Genomic DNA, 20,314 nt, shown 5'->3' with positions numbered 1-20,314 from the left:
GGGGGGGGGGCAGCAGCGTCCGGGGGGAGGGCAGCAGCGTCCGGGGGGGGGCAGCAGCGTCCGGGGGGGGGCAGCAGCGTCCGGGGGGGGGGCAGCAGCGTCCGGGGGGGGGGGCAGCAGCGTCCGGGGGGAGGGCAGCAGCGTCCGGGGGGGGGGCAGCAGCGTCCGGGGGGGGGCAGCAGCGTCCGGGGGGGGGGCAGCAGCGTCCGGGGGGAGGGCAGCAGCGTCCGGGGGGAGGGCAGCAGCGTCCGGGGGGGGGCAGCAGCGTCCGGGGGGGGGGGCAGCAGCGTCCGGGGGGGGGCAGCAGCGTCCGGGGGGCCGAGGTCGGACACACTGAAGCCAGCGGCCCCCCATGTCAGACTGAGGACGCGACCCTCCATCTCATCTGCCTCCATTATGTCCCTTCTGACCCCGCAGACGTACAACACCAACGCCCAGGTCCCCGACAGCGCCGGCACCGCCACCGCCTTCCTGTGCGGAGTGAAGGCCAACGTGTTTACGGTCGGCGTCAGCGCGGCCGCGGTGCGAGGTCTGTGCAACTCCACGGAGGGCAACCAGGTCACCTCCATCCTGAGGTGGGCCAAGGACGCAGGTGAGCGCACAGCGGGGGCTCCTCCATAGGGCACCCCCCATAAGTCCCGCAGACCCCCAAACAGGCAGCCAGCACCCCCCCCCCCCCACTACCAATACACCCAGGGCCTGCACGTGTAATAAACACTGAGCAGCTCATCCTGGGCCTCCTGGTTCATGAAGAGCAGCAGACAATGAGTCACCAGGAGCTGTCGTTACAGGGAAGTCGGTGGGGCTGGTGACCACCACGAAGGTGATCCACGCCACGCCCAGCGCTGCCTACGCCCACTGCGTCAGCCGCGACTGGTACTCCGATAACGAGATGCCCAGAGAGGCCGTGGAGGACGGGTGTAAGGACATCGCCTGGCAGCTCGTGTCCAACGTCCCGGACATCGAGGTAAGAGGGTGGGGGGCACCACATGTGGGGGGGTCGGGGGCAGATCACCGCCAGTAACTTACAGGTTTAGACGATTCTGGGCGAAACCAAATCTGGAGCAGAAGAAGCTTCACTGAAAGAGAAGAAAAAGCCGCGTGAGACCCCTGACCCCAATATCCCTCGTTACAGGTCATCATGGGCGGGGGCCGGAAGTACATGTACCCCAAGAACACCCCCGATGTGGAGTATCCGAGCGACGAGAAGGCGAATGGAACCAGGCTGGACGCGCTGAACCTGACCAAAGTGTGGAGGGAGAAGAAGCCCAGCGACAAGGTAACATGGGCAGCCAGCCACACGGGGACCCACCAGTCATGGCCGCCAGAAACACAGGCTCCAAGCAGGAAACCATGAGGTCACTCACCTGCTCGAGAGAGCGCCGAAAACACAGCCTCCACCTCCATCCTGAGGGAAGAACGTCACCTCTGGAAAACAAGACATGCACAACATTAATGGCCAAGGCAGGAGGCTTCTCCCCCAAACCTACAGTAAATAATCCCTCCACATCTGATGGGGCGCAGCTCTGGAGACAGTCCGCGTACATTCTGCTGCTTACAGTCACCACTAGGGGGAGCTCCCTATATACAGAGATACACGATAAGATCCTGTCTGCAGTCACCACTAGGGGGAGCTCTCTGTATACAGAGATACATGATAAGATCCTGTCTGCAGCCACCACTAGGGGGAGCTCCCTGTATACAGAGATACATGATAAGATCCTGTCTGCAGCCACCACTAGGGGGAGCGCCCTGTATACAGAGATACATGATAAGATCCTGTCTGCAGCCACCACTAGGGGGAGCTCCCCTGTATACAGAGATACATGATAAGATCCTGTCTGCAGCCACCACTAGGGGGAGCTCCCTGTATACAGAGATACATGATGAGATCCTGTCTGCAGCCACCACTAGGGGGAGCTCCCTGTATACAGAGATACATGATAAGATCCTGTCTGCAGCCACCACTAGGGGGAGCTCCCCTGTATACAGAGATACATGATAAGATCCTGTCTGCAGCCACCACTAGGGGGAGCTCCCTGTATACAGAGATACATGATAAGATCCTGTCTGCAGCCACCACTAGGGGGAGCTCCCTGTATACAGAGATACATGATAAGATCCTGTCTGCAGTCACCACTAGGGGTAACTCCCTGTATACAGAGATACATGATAAGATCCTGTCTGCAGCCACCACTAGGGGGAGCTCCCTGTATACAGAGACACATGATAAGATCCTGTCTGCAGTCACCACTAGGGGGAGCTCCCTGTATACAGAGATACATGATAAGATCCTGTCTGCAGTCACCACTAGGGGGAGCTCCCTGTATACAGAGATACATGATAAGATCCTGTCTGCAGTCACCACTAGGGGGAGCTCCCTGTATACAGAGATACATGATGAGATCCTGTCTGCAGTCACCACTAGGGGGAGCTCCCTGTATACAGAGATACATGATAAGATCCTGTCTGCAGCCACCACTAGGGGGAGCTCCCTGTATACAGAGACACATGATAAGATCCTGTCTGCAGTCACCACTAGGGGGAGCTCCCTGTATACAGAGATACATGATAAGATCCTGTCTGCAGTCACCACTAGGGGGAGCTCCCTGTATACAGAGATACATGATAAGATCCTGTCTGCAGCCACCACTAGGGGGAGCTCCCTGTATACAGAGACACATGATAAGATCCTGTCTGCAGTCACCACTAGGGGGAGCTCCCTGTATACAGAGATACATAAGATCCTGTCTGCAGTCACCACTAGGGGGAGCTCCCTGTATACAGAGATACATGATAAGATCCTGTCTGCAGCCACCACTAGGGGGAGCTCCCTGTATACAGAGATACATGATAAGATCCTGTCTGCAGCCACCACTAGGGGGAGCTCCCTGTATACAGAGATACATGATAAGATCCTGTCTGCAGTCACCACTAGGGGGAGCTCCCTGTATACAGAGATACATGATAAGATCCTGTCTGCAGCCACCACTAGGGGGAGCTCCCTGTATACAGAGATACATGATAAGATCCTGTCTGCAGCCACCACTAGGGGGAGCTCCCTGTATACAGAGATACATGATAAGATCCTGTCTGCAGCCACCACTAGGGGAAGCTCCCTGTATACAGAGATACATGATAAGATCCTGTCTGCAGCCACCACTAGAGGGAGCTCCCTGTATACAGAGATACATGATAAGATCCTGTCTGCAGCCACCACTAGGGGGAGCTCCCTGTATACAGAGATACATGATAAGATCCTGTCTGCAGCCACCACTAGGGGAAGCTCCCTGTATACAGAGATACATGATAAGATCCTGTCTGCAGTCACCACTAGGGGGAGCTCCCTGTATAGAGATGCATGATAAGATCCTGTCTGCAGCCACCACTAGGGGGAGCTCTCTGTATACAGAGATACATGATAAGATCCTGTCTGCAGCCACCACTAGGGGGAGCTCCCTGTATATAGAGATACATGATAAGATCCTGTCTGCAGCCACCACTAGAGGGAGCTCCCTGTATACAGAGATACATGATAAGATCCTGTCTGCAGCCACCACTAGGGGGAGCTCCCTGTATCGAGATACTTGATAAGATCCTGTCTGCAGCCACCACTAGGGGGAGCTCCCTGTATACAGAGATACATGATAAGATCCTGTCTGCAGCCACCACTAGGGGGAGCTCCCTGTATAGAGATGCATGATAAGATCCTGTCTGCAGCCACCACTAGGGGGAGCTCCCTGTATAGAGATGCATGATAAGATCCTGTCTGCAGCCACCACTAGAGGGAGCTCCCTGTATACAGAGATACATGATAAGATCCTGTCTGCAGCCACCACTAGAGGGAGCTCCCTGTATACAGAGATACATGATAAGATCCTGTCTGCAGCCACCACTAGGGGGAGCTCCCTGTATAGAGATGCATGATAAGATCCTGTCTGCAGTCACCACTAGGAGGAGCTCCCTGTATACAGAGATACATGATAAGATCATGTCTGCAGCCACCACTAGGGGGAGCTCCCTGTATACAGATACATGATAAGATCCTGTCTGCAGCCACCACTAGGGGGAGCTCCCTGTATACAGAGATATATGATAAGATCCTGTCTGCAGCCTCCACTAGGGGGAGCTCCCTGTATACAGAGATATATGATAAGATCCTGTCTGCAGCCACCACTAGGGGGAGCTCCCTGTATACAGAGATACATGATAAGATCCTGTCTGCAGCCACCACTAGGGGGAGCTCCCTGTATACAGAGATACATGATAAGATCCTGTCTGCAGTCACCACTAGGGGGAGCTCCCTGTATACAGAGATACATGATAAGATCCTGTCTGCAGCCACCACTAGGGGGAGCTCCCTGTATACAGAGATACATGATAAGATCCTGTCTGCAGCCACCACTAGGGGGAGCTCCCTGTATAGAGATGCATGATAAGATCATGTCTGCAGCCACCACTAGGGGGAGCTCCCTGTATAGAGATGCATGATAAGATCCTGTCTGCAGCCACCACTAGAGGGAGCTCCCTGTATACAGAGATACATGATAAAATCCTGTCTGCAGCCACCACTAGGGGGAGCTCCCTGTATACAGAGATACATGATAAGATCCTGTCTGCAGTCACCACTAGAGGGAGCTCCCTGTATACAGAGATACATGATAAGATCCTGTCTGCAGTCACCACTAGGGGGAGCTCCCTGTATACAGAGATACAAGATAAGATCCTGTCTGCATTCACCACTAGGGGGAGCTCCCTGTATACAGAGATACATGATAAGATCCTGTCTGCAGCCACCACTAGGGGGAGCTCCCTATATACAGAGATACATGATAAGATCCTGTCTGCAGTCACCACTAGGGGGAGCTCCCTGTATACAGAGATACATGATAAGATCCTGTCTGCAGCCACCACTAGGGGGAGCTCCCTGTATACAGAGACATGATAAGATCCTGTCTGCAGTCACCACTAGGGGGAGCTCCCTGTATACAGAGATACATGATAAGATCCTGTCTGCAGCCACCACTAGGGGGAGCTCCCTGTATACAGAGACATGATAAGATCCTGTCTGCAGCCACCACTAGGGGGAGCTCCCTGTATACAGAGATACATGATAAGATCCTGTCTGCAGCCACCACTAGGGGGAGCTCCCTGTATACAGATACATGATAAGATCCTGTCTGCAGTCACCACTAGGGGGAGCTCTCTGTATACAGAGATACATGATAAGATCCTGTCTGCAGCCACCACTAGGGGGAGCTCCCTGTATACAGAGATACATGATAAGGTCCTGTCTGCAGCCACCACTAGGGGGAGCTCCCTGTATATAGAGATACATGATAAGATCCTGTCTGCAGCCACCACTAGGGGGAGCTCCCTGTATATAGAGATACATGATAAGATTCTGTCTGCAGCCACCACTAGGGGGAGCTCCCTGTATACAGGGATACATGATAAGATCCTGTCTGCAGCCACCACTAGGGGGAGCTCCCTGTATACAGGGATACATGATAAGATCCTGTCTGCAGCCACCACTAGGGGGAGCTCCCTGTATACAGAGATATATGATAAGATCCTGTCTGCAGCCTCCACTAGGGGGAGCTCCCTGTATACAGAGATACATGATAAGATCCTGTCTGCAGCCACCACTAGGGGGAGCTCCCTGTATACAGAGATATATGATAAGATCCTGTCTGCAGCCTCCACTAGGGGGAGCTCCCTGTATACAGAGATACATGATAAGATCCTGTCTGCAGCCACCACTAGGGGGAGCTCCCTGTATACAGAGATACATGATAAGATCCTGTCTGCAGTCACCACTAGGGGGAGCTCCCTGTATATAGAGATACATGATAAGATCCTGTCTGCAGCCACCACTAGGGGGAGCCCCCTGTATACAGAGATACATGATAAGATCCTGTCTGCAGCCACCACTAGGGGGAGCTCCCTGTATACAGAGATACATGATAAGATCCTGTCTGCAGCCACCACTAGGGGGAGCTCCCTGTATACAGAGATACATGATAAGATCCTGTCTGCAGCCACCACTAGGGGGAGCTCCCTGTATACAGGGATACATGATAAGATCCTGTCTGCAGCCACCACTAGGGGGAGCCCCCTGTATACAGAGATACATGATAAGATCCTGTCTGCAGCCACCACTAGGGGGAGCTCCCTGTATACAGAGATTCATGATAAGATCCTGTCTGCAGCCACCACTAGGGGGAGCTCCCTGTATACAGAGATACATGATAAGACCCCATTTGCAGCCACCACTAGGGGGAGCTCTCTGCAGTGATGTAACATGGCGCTCATCCTTCCCACAGGCTGCACATTATGTCTGGACTCGGGAACAGCTGATGGCTCTGAGGCCGCAGGATGTGGACTACCTTCTTGGTAAGTTTGGCAGGCTCTGGGCCTGTAGGGGGCGCTCCACAGTCCAGACCTCATGTCTTTTCTTCCAGGCCTCTTCGAGCCTGCAGATTTGGCCTATGAACTAGACAGGAACACAACTACTGACCCCTCCCTCCCGGAGATGGTGAGAGTCGCCATCAGTATCTTGCAGAAGAACCCTCAGGGCTTCTTCCTCCTGGTGGAAGGTGGGTGAGCGGTCTAGAGCGCAGCGACATGCTGGACCCCGGATATTACACCCCCGTGTCCGCTGTTTCTTGTCAGGTGGACGCATTGACCACGGGCACCATGAGGGTAAAGCCAAGCATGCGTTACAGGAGGCGATGCAGATGGACATCGCCATCGGCCTCGCTGGGGACATGACCACCACAGATGATACGCTGACCGTGGTCACCGCCGACCACTCCCACGTATTCACATTAGGCGGCTACACGCATCGCGGTACCTCCATCTTCGGTGAGTAGGAGGGTCTGTATGAGGACTGATGGGGGTGAGCGTCACCCTGGACATGCCCAATCCCAAGTCATGGGACCATCTTCTCCATCGCAGGTTTGGCCCCAATTGTGAGCGACATCGACCAGAAACCCTTCACCTCCATCCTGTACGGGAACGGCCCCGGGTACCGCGTGATCGACGGGGACCGCCAGAATATCTCCACCGTGGACTACAGTGAGTACCCCGCGGATCTGAGGCCAGGGGGGTTCAGATTAATCACCATCGTCAAGACCCCCACTGAGTGTCAGCAAAGCCTCTAACTCCCGTCCTGCTGCACCCACAGCTGAGGCCTCCTTACAGCGTGTCAGTCAGAGCGATGGAGACAGTCACAGGCCATCAGTTACAGCGTGTCAGTCAGGGTGATGGTGACAGGCAAAGGTCAGTTACAGCGTGTCAGTCAGGGTGATGGAGACAGGCAGAGGCCATCAGTTACAGCGTGTCAGTCAGGGGGATGGAGACAGGCAGAGGTCAGTTACAGCGTGTCAGTCAGGGGGATGGAGACAGGCAGAGGTCAGTTACAGCGTGTCAGTCAGGGTGATGGAGACAGGCAGAGGTCATCAGTTACAGCGTGTCAGTCAGGGTGATGGAGACAGGCAGAGGTCAGTTACAGCGTGTCAGTCAGGGTGATGGTGACAGGCAGAGGCCATCAGTTACAGCGTGTCAGTCAGGGAGATGGAGACAGGCAGAGGCCATCAGTTACAGCGTGTCAGTCAGGGTGATGGTGACAGGCAGAGGTCAGTTACAGCGTGTCAGTCAGTGCGATGGAGACAGGCAGAGGTCATCAGTTACAGCGTGTCAGTCAGGGTGATGGTGACAGGCAGAGGTCAGTTACAGCGTCAGTCAGGGTGATGGAGACAGGCACAGGCCATCAGTTACAGCGTGTCAGTCAGGGTGATGGAGACAGGCACAGGCCATCAGTTACAGCGTGTCAGTCAGGGCGATGGAGACAGGCAGAGGCCATCAGTTACAGCGTGTCAGTCAGGGGGATGGAGACAGGCAGAAGCCATCAGTTACAGCGTGTCAGTCAGGGGGATGGAGACAGGCAGAGGTCAGTTACAGCGTGTCAGTCAGGGCGAAGGAGACAGGCAGAGGCCATCAGTTACAGCGTGTCAGTCAGGGTGATGGTGACAGGCAGAGGTCAGTTACAGCGTGTCAGTCAGGGTGATGGAGACAGGCACAGGCCATCAGTTACAGCGTGTCAGTCAGGGTGGTGGTGACAGGCAGAGGTCAGTTACAGCGTGTCAGTCAGGGTGATGGTGACAGGCACAGGCCATCAGTTACAGCGTGTCAGTCAGGGCGATGGAGACAGGCACAGGCCATCAGTTACAGCGTGTCAGTCAGGGTGACAGGCAGAGGTCAGTTACAGCGTGTCAGTCAGGGCGATGGAGACAGGCACAGGCCATCAGTTACAGCGTGTCAGTCAGGGTGATGGAGACAGGCAGAGGTCAGTTGCAGCGTGTCAGTCAGGGTGATGGTGACAGGCAGAGGCCATCAGTTACAGCGTGTCAGTCAGGGAGATGGTGACAGACAGAGGCCATCAGTTACAGCGTGTCAGTCAGGGCGATGGAGACAGGCAGAGGTCAGTTACAGCGTGTCAGTCAGGGCGAAGGAGACAGGCAGAGGCCATCAGTTACAGCGTGTCAGTCAGTGCGATGGAGACAGGCACAGGCCATCAGTTACAGCGTGTCAGTCAGGGCGATGGAGACAGGCAGAGGCCATCAGTTACAGCGTGTCAGTCAGAGGTCAGTTACAGCGTCAGTCAGGGCGAAGGAGACAGGCAGAGGCCATCAGTTACAGCGTGTCAGTCAGTGCGATGGAGACAGGCACAGGCCATCAGTTACAGCGTGTCAGTCAGTGCGATGGAGACAGGCAGAGGCCATCAGTTACAGCGTGTCAGTCAGGGCGAAGGAGACAGGCAGAGGCCATCAGTTACAGCGTGTCAGTCAGTGCGATGGAGACAGGCACAGGCCATCAGTTACAGCGTGTCAGTCAGGGCGATGGAGACAGGCAGAGGCCATCAGTTACAGCGTGTCAGTCAGTGCGATGGAGACAGGCACAGGCCATCAGTTACAGCGTGTCAGTCAGAGGTCAGTTACAGCGTCAGTCAGGGCGAAGGAGACAGGCAGAGGCCATCAGTTACAGCGTGTCAGTCAGGGCGATGGAGACAGGCACAGGCCATCAGTTACAGCGTGTCAGTCAGAGGTCAGTTACAGCGTCAGTCAGGGTGATGGTGACAGGCAGAGGTCAGTTACAGCGTGTCAGTCAGGGCGATGGAGACAGGCAGAGGTCAGTTACAGCGTGTCAGTCAGGGTGATGGTGACAGGCAGAGGTCAGTTACAGCGTGTCAGTCAGGGCGATGGAGACAGGCAGAGGTCAGTTACAGCGTGTCAGTCAGGGTGATGGAGACAGGCAGAGGCCATCAGTTACAGCGTGTCAGTCAGGGCGAAGGAGACAGGCAGAGGCCATCAGTTACAGCGTGTCAGTCAGGGTGGTGGTGACAGGCAGAGGCCATCATTTACAGCGTGTCAGTCAGGGTGATGGAGACAGGCAGAGGTCAGTTACAGCGTGTCAGTCAGGGCGAAGGAGACAGGCAGAGGCCATCAGTTACAGCGTGTCAGTCAGTGCGATGGAGACAGGCACAGGCCATCAGTTACAGCGTCAGTCAGGGCGATGGAGACAGGCAGAGGCCATCAGTTACAGCGTGTCAGTCAGTGCGATGGAGACAGGCACAGGCCATCAGTTACAGCGTGTCAGTCAGAGGTCAGTTACAGCGTCAGTCAGGGCGAAGGAGACAGGCAGAGGCCATCAGTTACAGCGTGTCAGTCAGTGCGATGGAGACAGGCACAGGCCATCAGTTACAGCGTGTCAGTCAGTGCGATGGAGACAGGCAGAGGCCATCAGTTACAGCGTGTCAGTCAGGGCGATGGAGACAGGCAGAGGCCATCAGTTACAGCGTGTCAGTCAGGGTGATGGTGACAGGCACAGGCCATCAGTTACAGCGTGTCAGTCAGGGCGAAGGAGACAGGCAGAGGCCATCAGTTACAGCGTGTCAGTCAGGGCGATGGAGACAGGCAGAGGCCATCAGTTACAGCGTGTCAGTCAGTGCGATGGAGACAGGCACAGGCCATCAGTTACAGCGTGTCAGTCAGAGGTCAGTTACAGCGTCAGTCAGGGCGAAGGAGACAGGCAGAGGCCATCAGTTACAGCGTGTCAGTCAGTGCGATGGAGACAGGCAGAGGCCATCAGTTACAGCGTGTCAGTCAGTGCGATGGAGACAGGCAGAGGCCATCAGTTACAGCGTGTCAGTCAGGGCGATGGAGACAGGCAGATGTCAGTTACAGCGTGTCAGTCAGGGCGATGGAGACAGGCAGTGGCCATCAGTTACAGCATGTCAGTCAGGGTGATGGAGACAGGCATAGGCCATTAGTTACAGCGTGTCAGTCAGTGCGATGGTGACAGGCAGAGGTCAGTTACAGCGTGTCAGTCAGGGCGAAGGAGACAGGCAGAGGCCATCAGTTACAGCGTGTCAGTCAGGGTGGTGGTGACAGGCAGAGGCCATCAGTTACAGCGTGTCAGTCAGGGTGATGGAGACAGGCAGAGGTCAGTTACAGCGTGTCAGTCAGGGTGATGGTGACAGGCAGAGGCCATCAGTTACAGCGTGTCAGTCAGGGAGATGGTGACAGACAGAGGCCATCAGTTACAGCGTGTCAGTCAGGGCGATGGAGACAGGCAGATGTCAGTTACAGCGTGTCAGTCAGGGCGATGGAGACAGGCAGTGGCCATCAGTTACAGCGTGTCAGTCAGGGCAAAGGAGACAGGCACAGGCCATCAGTTACAGCGTGTCAGTCAGGGCGATGGAGACAGGCAGAGGCCATCAGTTACAGCGTGTCAGTCAGGGCGATGGAGACAGGCAGATGTCAGTTACAGCGTGTCAGTCAGGGCAAAGGAGACAGGCAGAGGTCATCAGTTACAGCGTGTCAGTCAGTGCGATGGTGACAGGCAGAGGTCAGTTACAGCGTGTCAGTCAGGGCGATGGAGACAGGCAGTGGCCATCAGTTACAGCGTGTCAGTCAGTGCGATGGAGACAGGCAGAGGCCATCAGTTACAGCGTGTCAGTCAGTGCGATGGAGACAGGCAGAGGCCATCAGTTACAGCATGTCAGTCAGGGCGATGGAGACAGGCAGAGGCCATCAGTTACAGCGTGTCAGTCAGTGCGATGGAGACAGGCAGAGGCCATCAGTTACAGCGTGTCAGTCAGTGCGATGGAGACAGGCAGAGGCCATCAGTTACAGCATGTCAGTCAGGGCGATGGAGACAGGCAGAGGCCATCAGTTACAGCGTGTCAGTCAGGGCGATGGAGACAGGCAGAGGCCATCAGTTACAGCGTGTCAGTCAGGGTGATGGTGACAGGCACAGGCCATCAGTTACAGCGTGTCAGTCAGGGCGAAGGAGACAGGCACAGGCCATCAGTTACAGCGTGTCAGTCAGTGCGATGGAGACAGGCAGAGGCCATCAGTTACAGCGTGTCAGTCAGGGAGATGGAGACAGGCATAGGCCAGTTACAGCGTGTCAGTCAGTGCGATGGAGACAGGCAGAGGCCATCAGTTACAGCGTGTCAGTCAGTGCGATGGAGACAGGCAGAGGCCATCAGTTACAGCGTGTCAGTCAGGGCGATGGAGACAGGCAGATGTCAGTTACAGCGTGTCAGTCAGGGCGATGGAGACAGGCAGTGGCCATCAGTTACAGCATGTCAGTCAGGGCAAAGGAGACAGGCAGAGGTCATCAGTTACAGCGTGTCAGTCAGGGCGATGGAGACAGGCAGATGTCAGTTACAGCGTGTCAGTCAGGGCGATGGAGACAGGCAGTGGCCATCAGTTACAGCATGTCAGTCAGGGCAAAGGAGACAGGCAGAGGCCATCAGTTACAGCGTGTCAGTCAGGGCGATGGAGACAGGCAGTGGCCATCAGTTACAGCATGTCAGTCAGGGCAAAGGAGACAGGCAGAGGTCATCAGTTACAGCGTGTCAGTCAGGGCGATGGAGACAGGCAGATGTCAGTTACAGCGTGTCAGTCAGTGCGATGGAGACAGGCAGAGGCCATCAGTTACAGCGTGTCAGTCAGGGCGATGGAGACAGGCAGATGTCAGTTACAGCGTGTCAGTCAGGGCGATGGAGACAGGCAGTGGCCATCAGTTACAGCATGTCAGTCAGGGCAAAGGAGACAGGCAGAGGCCATCAGTTACAGCGTGTCAGTCAGGGCGATGGAGACAGGCAGATGTCAGTTACAGCGTGTCAGTCAGGGTGATGGAGACAGGCATAGGCCATCAGTTACAGCGTGTCAGTCAGGGCAAAGGAGACAGGCAGAGGTCATCAGTTACAGCGTGTCAGTCAGGGCGAAGGAGACAGGCATAGGCCATCAGTTACAGCGTGTCAGTCAGTGCGATGGTGACAGGCAGAGGTCAGTTACAGCGTGTCAGTCAGGGCGAAGGAGACAGGCAGAGGCCATCAGTTACAGCGTGTCAGTCAGGGTGGTGGTGACAGGCAGAGGCCATCAGTTACAGCGTGTCAGTCAGGGTGATGGAGACAGGCAGAGGTCAGTTACAGCGTGTCAGTCAGGGTGATGGTGACAGGCAGAGGCCATCAGTTACAGCGTGTCAGTCAGGGAGATGGTGACAGACAGAGGCCATCAGTTACAGCGTGTCAGTCAGGGTGATGGAGACAGGCAGATGTCAGTTACAGCGTGTCAGTCAGGGTGATGGAGACAGGCATAGGCCAGTTACAGCGTGTCAGTCAGTGCGATGGAGACAGGCAGAGGCCATCAGTTACAGCGTGTCAGTCAGTGCGATGGAGACAGGCAGAGGCCATCAGTTACAGCGTGTCAGTCAGGGCGATGGAGACAGGCAGATGTCAGTTACAGCGTGTCAGTCAGGGCGATGGAGACAGGCAGTGGCCATCAGTTACAGCATGTCAGTCAGGGTGATGGAGACAGGCATAGGCCATCAGTTACAGCGTGTCAGTCAGGGCAAAGGAGACAGGCAGAGGTCATCAGTTACAGCGTGTCAGTCAGGGCGAAGGAGACAGGCATAGGCCATCAGTTACAGCGTGTCAGTCAGTGCGATGGTGACAGGCAGAGGTCAGTTACAGCGTGTCAGTCAGGGCGAAGGAGACAGGCAGAGGCCATCAGTTACAGCGTGTCAGTCAGGGTGGTGGTGACAGGCAGAGGCCATCAGTTACAGCGTGTCAGTCAGGGTGATGGAGACAGGCAGAGGTCAGTTACAGCGTGTCAGTCAGGGTGATGGTGACAGGCAGAGGCCATCAGTTACAGCGTGTCAGTCAGGGAGATGGTGACAGACAGAGGCCATCAGTTACAGCGCGTCAGTCAGGGCGATGGAGACAGGCAGATGTCAGTTACAGCGTGTCAGTCAGGGCGATGGAGACAGGCAGTGGCCATCAGTTACAGCGTGTCAGTCAGGGCGATGGAGACAGGCAGATGTCAGTTACAGCGTGTCAGTCAGGGCAAAGGAGACAGGCAGAGGTCATCAGTTACAGCGTGTCAGTCAGTGCGATGGTGACAGGCAGAGGTCAGTTACAGCGTGTCAGTCAGGGCGATGGAGACAGGCAGTGGCCATCAGTTACAGCGTGTCAGTCAGGGCGATGGAGACAGGCAGAGGCCATCAGTTACAGCGTGTCAGTCAGTGCGATGGAGACAGGCACAGGCCATCAGTTACAGCGTGTCAGTCAGAGGTCAGTTACAGCGTCAGTCAGGGCGAAGGAGACAGGCAGAGGCCATCAGTTACAGCGTGTCAGTCAGTGCGATGGAGACAGGCACAGGCCATCAGTTACAGCGTGTCAGTCAGTGCGATGGAGACAGGCAGAGGCCATCAGTTACAGCGTGTCAGTCAGGGCGATGGAGACAGGCAGAGGCCATCAGTTACAGCGTGTCAGTCAGGTTGATGGTGACAGGCACAGGCCATCAGTTACAGCGTGTCAGTCAGGGAGATGGAGACAGGCAGAGGCCATCAGTTACAGCGTGTCAGTCAGGGAGATGGAGACAGGCATAGGCCAGTTACAGCGTGTCAGTCAGTGCGATGGAGACAGGCAGAGGCCATCAGTTACAGCGTGTCAGTCAGTGCGATGGAGACAGGCAGAGGCCATCAGTTACAGCGTGTCAGTCAGGGCGATGGAGACAGGCAGATGTCAGTTACAGCGTGTCAGTCAGGGCGATGGAGACAGGCACAGGCCATCAGTTACAGCATGTCAGTCAGGGTGATGGAGACAGGCATAGGCCATCAGTTACAGCGTGTCAGTCAGGGCAAAGGAGACAGGCAGAGGTCATCAGTTACAGCGTGTCAGTCAGGGCGAAGGAGACAGGCATAGGCCAGTTACAGCGTGTCAGTCAGGGCGATGGAGACAGGCACAGGCCATCAGTTACAGCGTGTCAGTCAGGGCGAAGGAGACAGGCAGAGGCCAGTTACAGCGTGTCAGTCAGGGTGATGGAGACAGGCAGAGGCCATCAGTTACAGCGTCAGTCAGTGCGATGGTGACAGACAGAGGCCATCAGTTACAGCGTGTCAGTCAGTGCGATGGAGACAGGCAGAGGCCATCAGTTACAGCGTGTCAGTCAGTGCGATGGAGACAGGCAGAGGCCATCAGTTACAGCGTGTCAGTCAGGGCGATGGAGACAGGCAGATGTCAGTTACAGCGTGTCAGTCAGGGCGATGGAGACAGGCAGTGGCCATCAGTTACAGCGTGTCAGTCAGGGCAAAGGAGACAGGCAGAGGTCATCAGTTACAGCGTGTCAGTCAGGGCGAAGGAGACAGGCATAGGCCATCAGTTACAGCGTGTCAGTCAGGGCGAAGGAGACAGGCAGAGGCCATCAGTTACAGCGTGTCAGTCAGGTTGGTGGTGACAGGCAGAGGCCATCAGTTACAGCGTGTCAGTCAGGGTGATGGAGACAGGCAGAGGTCAGTTACAGCGTGTCAGTCAGGGTGATGGTGACAGGCAGAGGCCATCAGTTACAGCGTGTCAGTCAGGGAGATGGTGACAGACAGAGGCCATCAGTTACAGCGTGTCAGTCAGTGCGATGGAGACAGGCACAGGCCATCAGTTACAGCGTGTCAGTCAGGGCGATGGAGACAGGCAGAGGCCATCAGTTACAGCGTGTCAGTCAGTGCGATGGAGACAGGCACAGGCCATCAGTTACAGCGTGTCAGTCAGAGGTCAGTTACAGCGTCAGTCAGGGCGAAGGAGACAGGCAGAGGCCATCAGTTACAGCGTGTCAGTCAGTGCGATGGAGACAGGCACAGGCCATCAGTTACAGCGTGTCAGTCAGTGCGATGGAGACAGGCAGAGGCCATCAGTTACAGCGTGTCAGTCAGGGTGATGGTGACAGGCACAGGCCATCAGCTACAGCGTGTCAGTCAGGGCGAAGGAGACAGGCAGAGGCCATCAGTTACAGCGTGTCAGTCAGGGAGATGGAGACAGGCATAGGCCAGTTACAGCGTGTCAGTCAGTGCGATGGAGACAGGCAGAGGCCATCAGTTACAGCGTGTCAGTCAGTGCGATGGAGACAGGCAGAGGCCATCAGTTACAGCGTGTCAGTCAGGGCGATGGAGACAGGCAGTGGCCATCAGTTACAGCGTGTCAGTCAGGGTGATGGAGACAGGCATAGGCCATCAGTTACAGCGTGTCAGTCAGGGCAAAGGAGACAGGCAGAGGTCATCAGTTACAGCGTGTCAGTCAGTGCGATGGTGACAGGCAGAGGTCAGTTACAGCGTGTCAGTCAGGGCGATGGAGACAGGCATAGGCCATCAGTTACAGCGTGTCAGTCAGGGCAAAGGAGACAGGCAGAGGTCAGTTACAGCATGTCAGTTAGGGTGATGGAGACAGGCAGAGGCCATCAGTTACAGCGTGTCAGTCAGGGTGATGGTGACAGGCACAGGCCATCAGTTACAGCGTGTCAGTCAGGGTGGTGGTGACAGGCACAGGCCATCAGTTACAGCGTGTCAGTCAGGGTGGTGGTGACAGGCCATCAGTTACAGCATGTCAGTCAGGGTGATGGCGACAGGCAGAGGCCATCAGTTACAGCGTGTCAGTCAGGGTGATGGTGACAGGCACAGGCCATCAGTTACAGCGTGTCAGTCAGTGCAATGGTGACAGGCACAGGCCATCAGTTACAGCGTGTCAGTCAGGGTGATGGAGACAGGCACAGGCCATCAGTTACAGCGTGTCAGTCAGGGTGATGGAGACAGGCAGAGGCCATCAGTTACAGCGTGTCAGTCAGGGTGATGGAGACAGGCAGAGGCCATCAGTTACAGCGTGTCAGTCAGGGTGATGGTGACAGGCACAGGCCATCAGTTACAGCGTGTCAGTCAGGGGTATGGTGACAGGCAGAGGTCAGTTACAGCGTGTCAGTTAGGGTGATGGAGACAGGCAGAGGCCATCAGTTACAGCGTGTCAGTCAGGGGTATGGTGACAGGCAGAGGTCAGTTACAGCGTGTCAGTCAGGGGGATGGTGACAGGCACAGGCCATCAGTTACAGCGTGTCAGTCAGGGTGATGGAGACAGGCAGAGGCCATCAGTTACAGCGTGTCAGTCAGATGGTATAACTGTAACAACCCCTCAGCTGTGGAGGTGATCGCCACCGCAGACACCAATCACTGACCAGCAGTAGAGCTCCTGACGATGGCGACCGATCCGCCGCTGCGTTAATCATGTGGCCGCCATGTTGTTGCAGCTCAGGCGTCCTACCAGTCGCAGTCGGCGGTTCCTCTACGGCAGGAGACGCACGCAGGAGAGGACGTCGCCGTGTTTGCCAAGGGCCCGATGGCGCATCTGCTGCACGGCGTCCACGAGCAGAACTACATCCCGCACGTCATGGCGTACGCCGCCTGCATCGGGGAGAACCGCGACCACTGCACGTCTGCGAGCGCCGGCCGCAGCACCCCGACCACCCTCGCCCTGCTGACCGGCGCCCTCGCCCTGCGGCTCACCCTGTGCTGACCTCCGACCTCTCGCTGCTGGGAAACGCAGGAGAACGGCAAAGCCCCTGATGAGCGGAGCGGGACCCCCATAACCAGCCGCCGTTACCCCGCAGTCTGGACAACACCCCGCAGGGCAGCAATGGCGGCCAGAGCTCGGGATTCGGGAAGATCGGACATTTATGAGATTTTATTTCGGTAAATAAAACATGTAAAAGTGAAAAACGCGGCTCCAAACATGAGCCCCCCATCCGACCCGGGGGTCTCATATCACTGACCAGTGTTATTGGGGGAGGGGCGGATAGAAATGAGCAACATGGCGAAGGGTTTCCAGCCACAGGATCTCGCCCGGAAAACACGGAACAACCACACGTCACACGGGAACGAGGCCATGGGGGGGATTCCTGCCAGAGACCACCATCATCCATCTATAGGAGAGCAGAGGATGGCAAGACCCCACTACTGTAAGACCCCCATACACTGCCATAAGGAAGCCAGAGAGGTCACCGGACCGTCAGCAAGTCATCCTCCAGTCACCTCCAGAGCTGCGGTCACTATCCTGCTGTTACATCGTGTCTTATCCTCTAGTCACCTCCAGAGCTGCACTCACTATTCTGCTGTTACATCGTGTCTTATCCTCCAGTCACCTCCAGAGCTGCAGTCACTATTCTGCTTACATCGTGTCTTATCCTCTAGTCACCTCCAGAGCTGCACTCACTATTCTGCTGTTACATCGTGTCTTATCCTCTAGTCACCTCCAGAGCTGCACTCACTATTCTGCTGTTACATCGTGTCTTATCCTCTAGTCACCTCCAGAGCTGCACTCACTATTCTGCTGTTACATCGTGTCTGATCCTCCAGTCACCTCCAGAGCTGCAGTCACTATTCTGCTTACATCGTGTCTTATCCTCTAGTCACCTCCAGAGCTGCACTCACTATTGCCTGAAAGTTTCTCAATTGCTTTCTCCACATCACAGCAACTGCAGAATATCTGCAGGTAATTAAAGCAAAAGGCCAAACACAGATGAGCAGTGACCGCGAGAAGCTAAACCTCCAAAATACACCGCAATAATCAGATCTGTCAGGAGGTGGAGGAGCGATGCTCTGCAGAGAGGTCAGTGCTGTAATAATCTGCAGGATATATCGCTATGTATCTGTCAGGAGGTGGAGGAGCGATGCTCTGCAGAGAGGTCAGTGGTGTAATAATCTGCAGGATATATCACTGTGTATCTGTCAGGAGGTGGAGGAGCGATGCTCTGCAGAGAGGTCAGTGGTGTAATAATCTGCAGGATATATCACTGTATCTGTCAGGAGGTGGGGGAGCGATGCTCTGCAGAGAGGTCAGTGGTGTAATAATCTGCAGGATATATCACTGTATGTCAGGAGGTGGAGGAGCGATGCTCTGCAGAGAGGTCAGTGGTGTAATAATCTGCAGGACATATCACTATGTATCTGTCAGGAGGTGGAGGAGCGATGCTCTGCAGAGAGGTCAGGGGTGTAATAATCTGCAGGATATATCACTGTATCTGTCAGGAGGAGGAGGAGCGATGCTCTGCAGAGAGGTCAGTGCTGTAATAATCTGCAGGATATATCACTATCTGTAAGGAGGTGGAGGAGTGATGCTCTGCAGAGAGGTCAGTGGTGTAATAATCTGCAGGATATATCACTATGTATCTGTCAGGAGGTGGAGGAGCGATGCTCTGCAGAGAGGTCAGTGGTGTAATAATCTGCAGGATATATCACTATCTGTCAGGAGGTGGAGGAGCGATGCTCTGCAGGGAGGTCAGTGGTGTAATAATCTGCAGGATATATCACTGTATCTGTCAGGAGGTTGAGGAGCGATGCTCTGCAGAGAGGTCAGCGGTGTAATAATCTGCAGGATATATCACTATGTATCTGTCAGGAGGTGGAGGAGCGATGCTCTGCAGAGAGGTCAGTGGTGTAATAATCTGCAGGATATATCGCTGTGTATCTGTCAGGAGGTGGAGGAGCGATGCTCTGCAGGGAGGTCAGTGGTGTAATAATCTGCAGGATATATCACTGTGTATCTGTCAGGAGGTGGAGGAGCGATGCTCTGCAGAGAGGTCAGTGGTGTAATAATCTGCAGGATATATCACTATGTATCTGTCAGGAGGTGGAGGAGCGATGCTCTGCAGAGAGGTCAGTGGTGTAATAATCTGCAGGATATATCACTACGTATCTGTCAGGAGGTGGAGGAGCGATGCTCTGCAGAGAGGTCAGTGGTGTAATAATCTGCAGGATATATCACTGTATGTGTCAGGAGGAGGAGGAGCGATGCTCTGCAGAGAGATCAGTGGTGTAATAATCTGCAGGATATATCACTATGTATCTGTCAGGAGGTGGAGGAGCGATGCTCTGCAGAGAGGTCAGTGGTGTAATAATCTGCAGGATATATCACTGTATCTGTCAGGAGGTGGAGGAGTGATGCTCTGCAGAGAGGTCATTGGTGTAATAATCTGCAGGATATATCACTATGTATCTGTCAGGAGGTGGAGGAGCGATGCTCTGCAGAGAGGTCAGTGGTGTAATAATCTGCAGGATATATCACTATCTGTCAGGAGGTGGAGGAGTGATGCTCTGCAGAGAGGTCAGTGGTGTAATAATCTGCAGGATATATCACTATGTATCTGTCAGGAGGTGGAGGAGCGATGCTCTGCAGAGAGGTCAGTGGTGTAATAATCTGCAGGATATATCACTGTGTATCTGTCAGGAGGTGGAGGAGCGATGCTCTGCAGAGAGGTCAGTGCTGTAATAATCTGCAGGATATATCGCTATGTATCTGTCAGGAGGTGGAGGAGCGATGCTCTGCAGAGAGGTCAGTGGTGTAATAATCTGCAGGATATATCACTATGTATCTGTCAGGAGGTGGAGGAGCGATGCTCTGCAGAGAGGTCAGTGGTGTAATAATCTGCAGGATATATCACTGTATCTGTCAGGAGGTGGGGGAGCGATGCTCTGCAGAGAGGTCAGTGGTGTAATAATCTGCAGGATATATCACTGTATGTCAGGAGGTGGAGGAGCGATGCTCTGCAGAGAGGTCAGTGGTGTAATAATCTGCAGGACATATCACTATGTATCTGTCAGGAGGTGGAGGAGCGATGCTCTGCAGAGAGGTCAGTGCTGTAATAATCTGCAGGATATATCACTATCTGTAAGGAGGTGGAGGAGTGATGCTCTGCAGAGAGGTCAGTGGTGTAATAATCTGCAGGATATATCACTATGTATCTGTCAGGAGGTGGAGGAGCGATGCTCTGCAGAGAGGTCAGTGGTGTAATAATCTGCAGGATATATCACTGTATCTGTCAGGAGGTGGAGGAGCGATGCTCTGCAGGGAGGTCAGTGGTGTAATAATCTGCAGGATATATCACTGTATCTGTCAGGAGGTTGAGGAGCGATGCTCTGCAGAGAG

The 20,314-nt window shown here is 54.8% G+C and overlaps 1 protein-coding gene across 1 annotated transcript in view; it reads left to right on the top strand.

The window, feature by feature from the left end:
* The window catches only part of ALPL (alkaline phosphatase, biomineralization associated), a 41,284-nt gene extending 24,175 nt beyond the window's left edge, over positions 1–17,109 (top strand). The window contains exons 5-12 of the mRNA XM_069742851.1: positions 418–592; positions 792–967; positions 1,136–1,279; positions 6,327–6,396; positions 6,465–6,599; positions 6,676–6,867; positions 6,961–7,080; positions 16,641–17,109. Coding sequence (XP_069598952.1) covers positions 418–592; positions 792–967; positions 1,136–1,279; positions 6,327–6,396; positions 6,465–6,599; positions 6,676–6,867; positions 6,961–7,080; positions 16,641–16,906 — 1,278 coding nt within the window. The 3' untranslated portion in view covers positions 16,907–17,109. The remainder of the gene's footprint in view (positions 1–417; positions 593–791; positions 968–1,135; positions 1,280–6,326; positions 6,397–6,464; positions 6,600–6,675; positions 6,868–6,960; positions 7,081–16,640) is intronic.
* Positions 17,110–20,314: the final 3,205 nt, after the last annotated feature.

This window comes from Ranitomeya imitator, chromosome 10, assembly GCF_032444005.1.
Source record: "Ranitomeya imitator isolate aRanImi1 chromosome 10, aRanImi1.pri, whole genome shotgun sequence".
NCBI lineage: Eukaryota > Metazoa > Chordata > Amphibia > Anura > Dendrobatidae > Ranitomeya > Ranitomeya imitator.
This window is presented reverse-complemented; position numbering and strand designations above follow the sequence as displayed.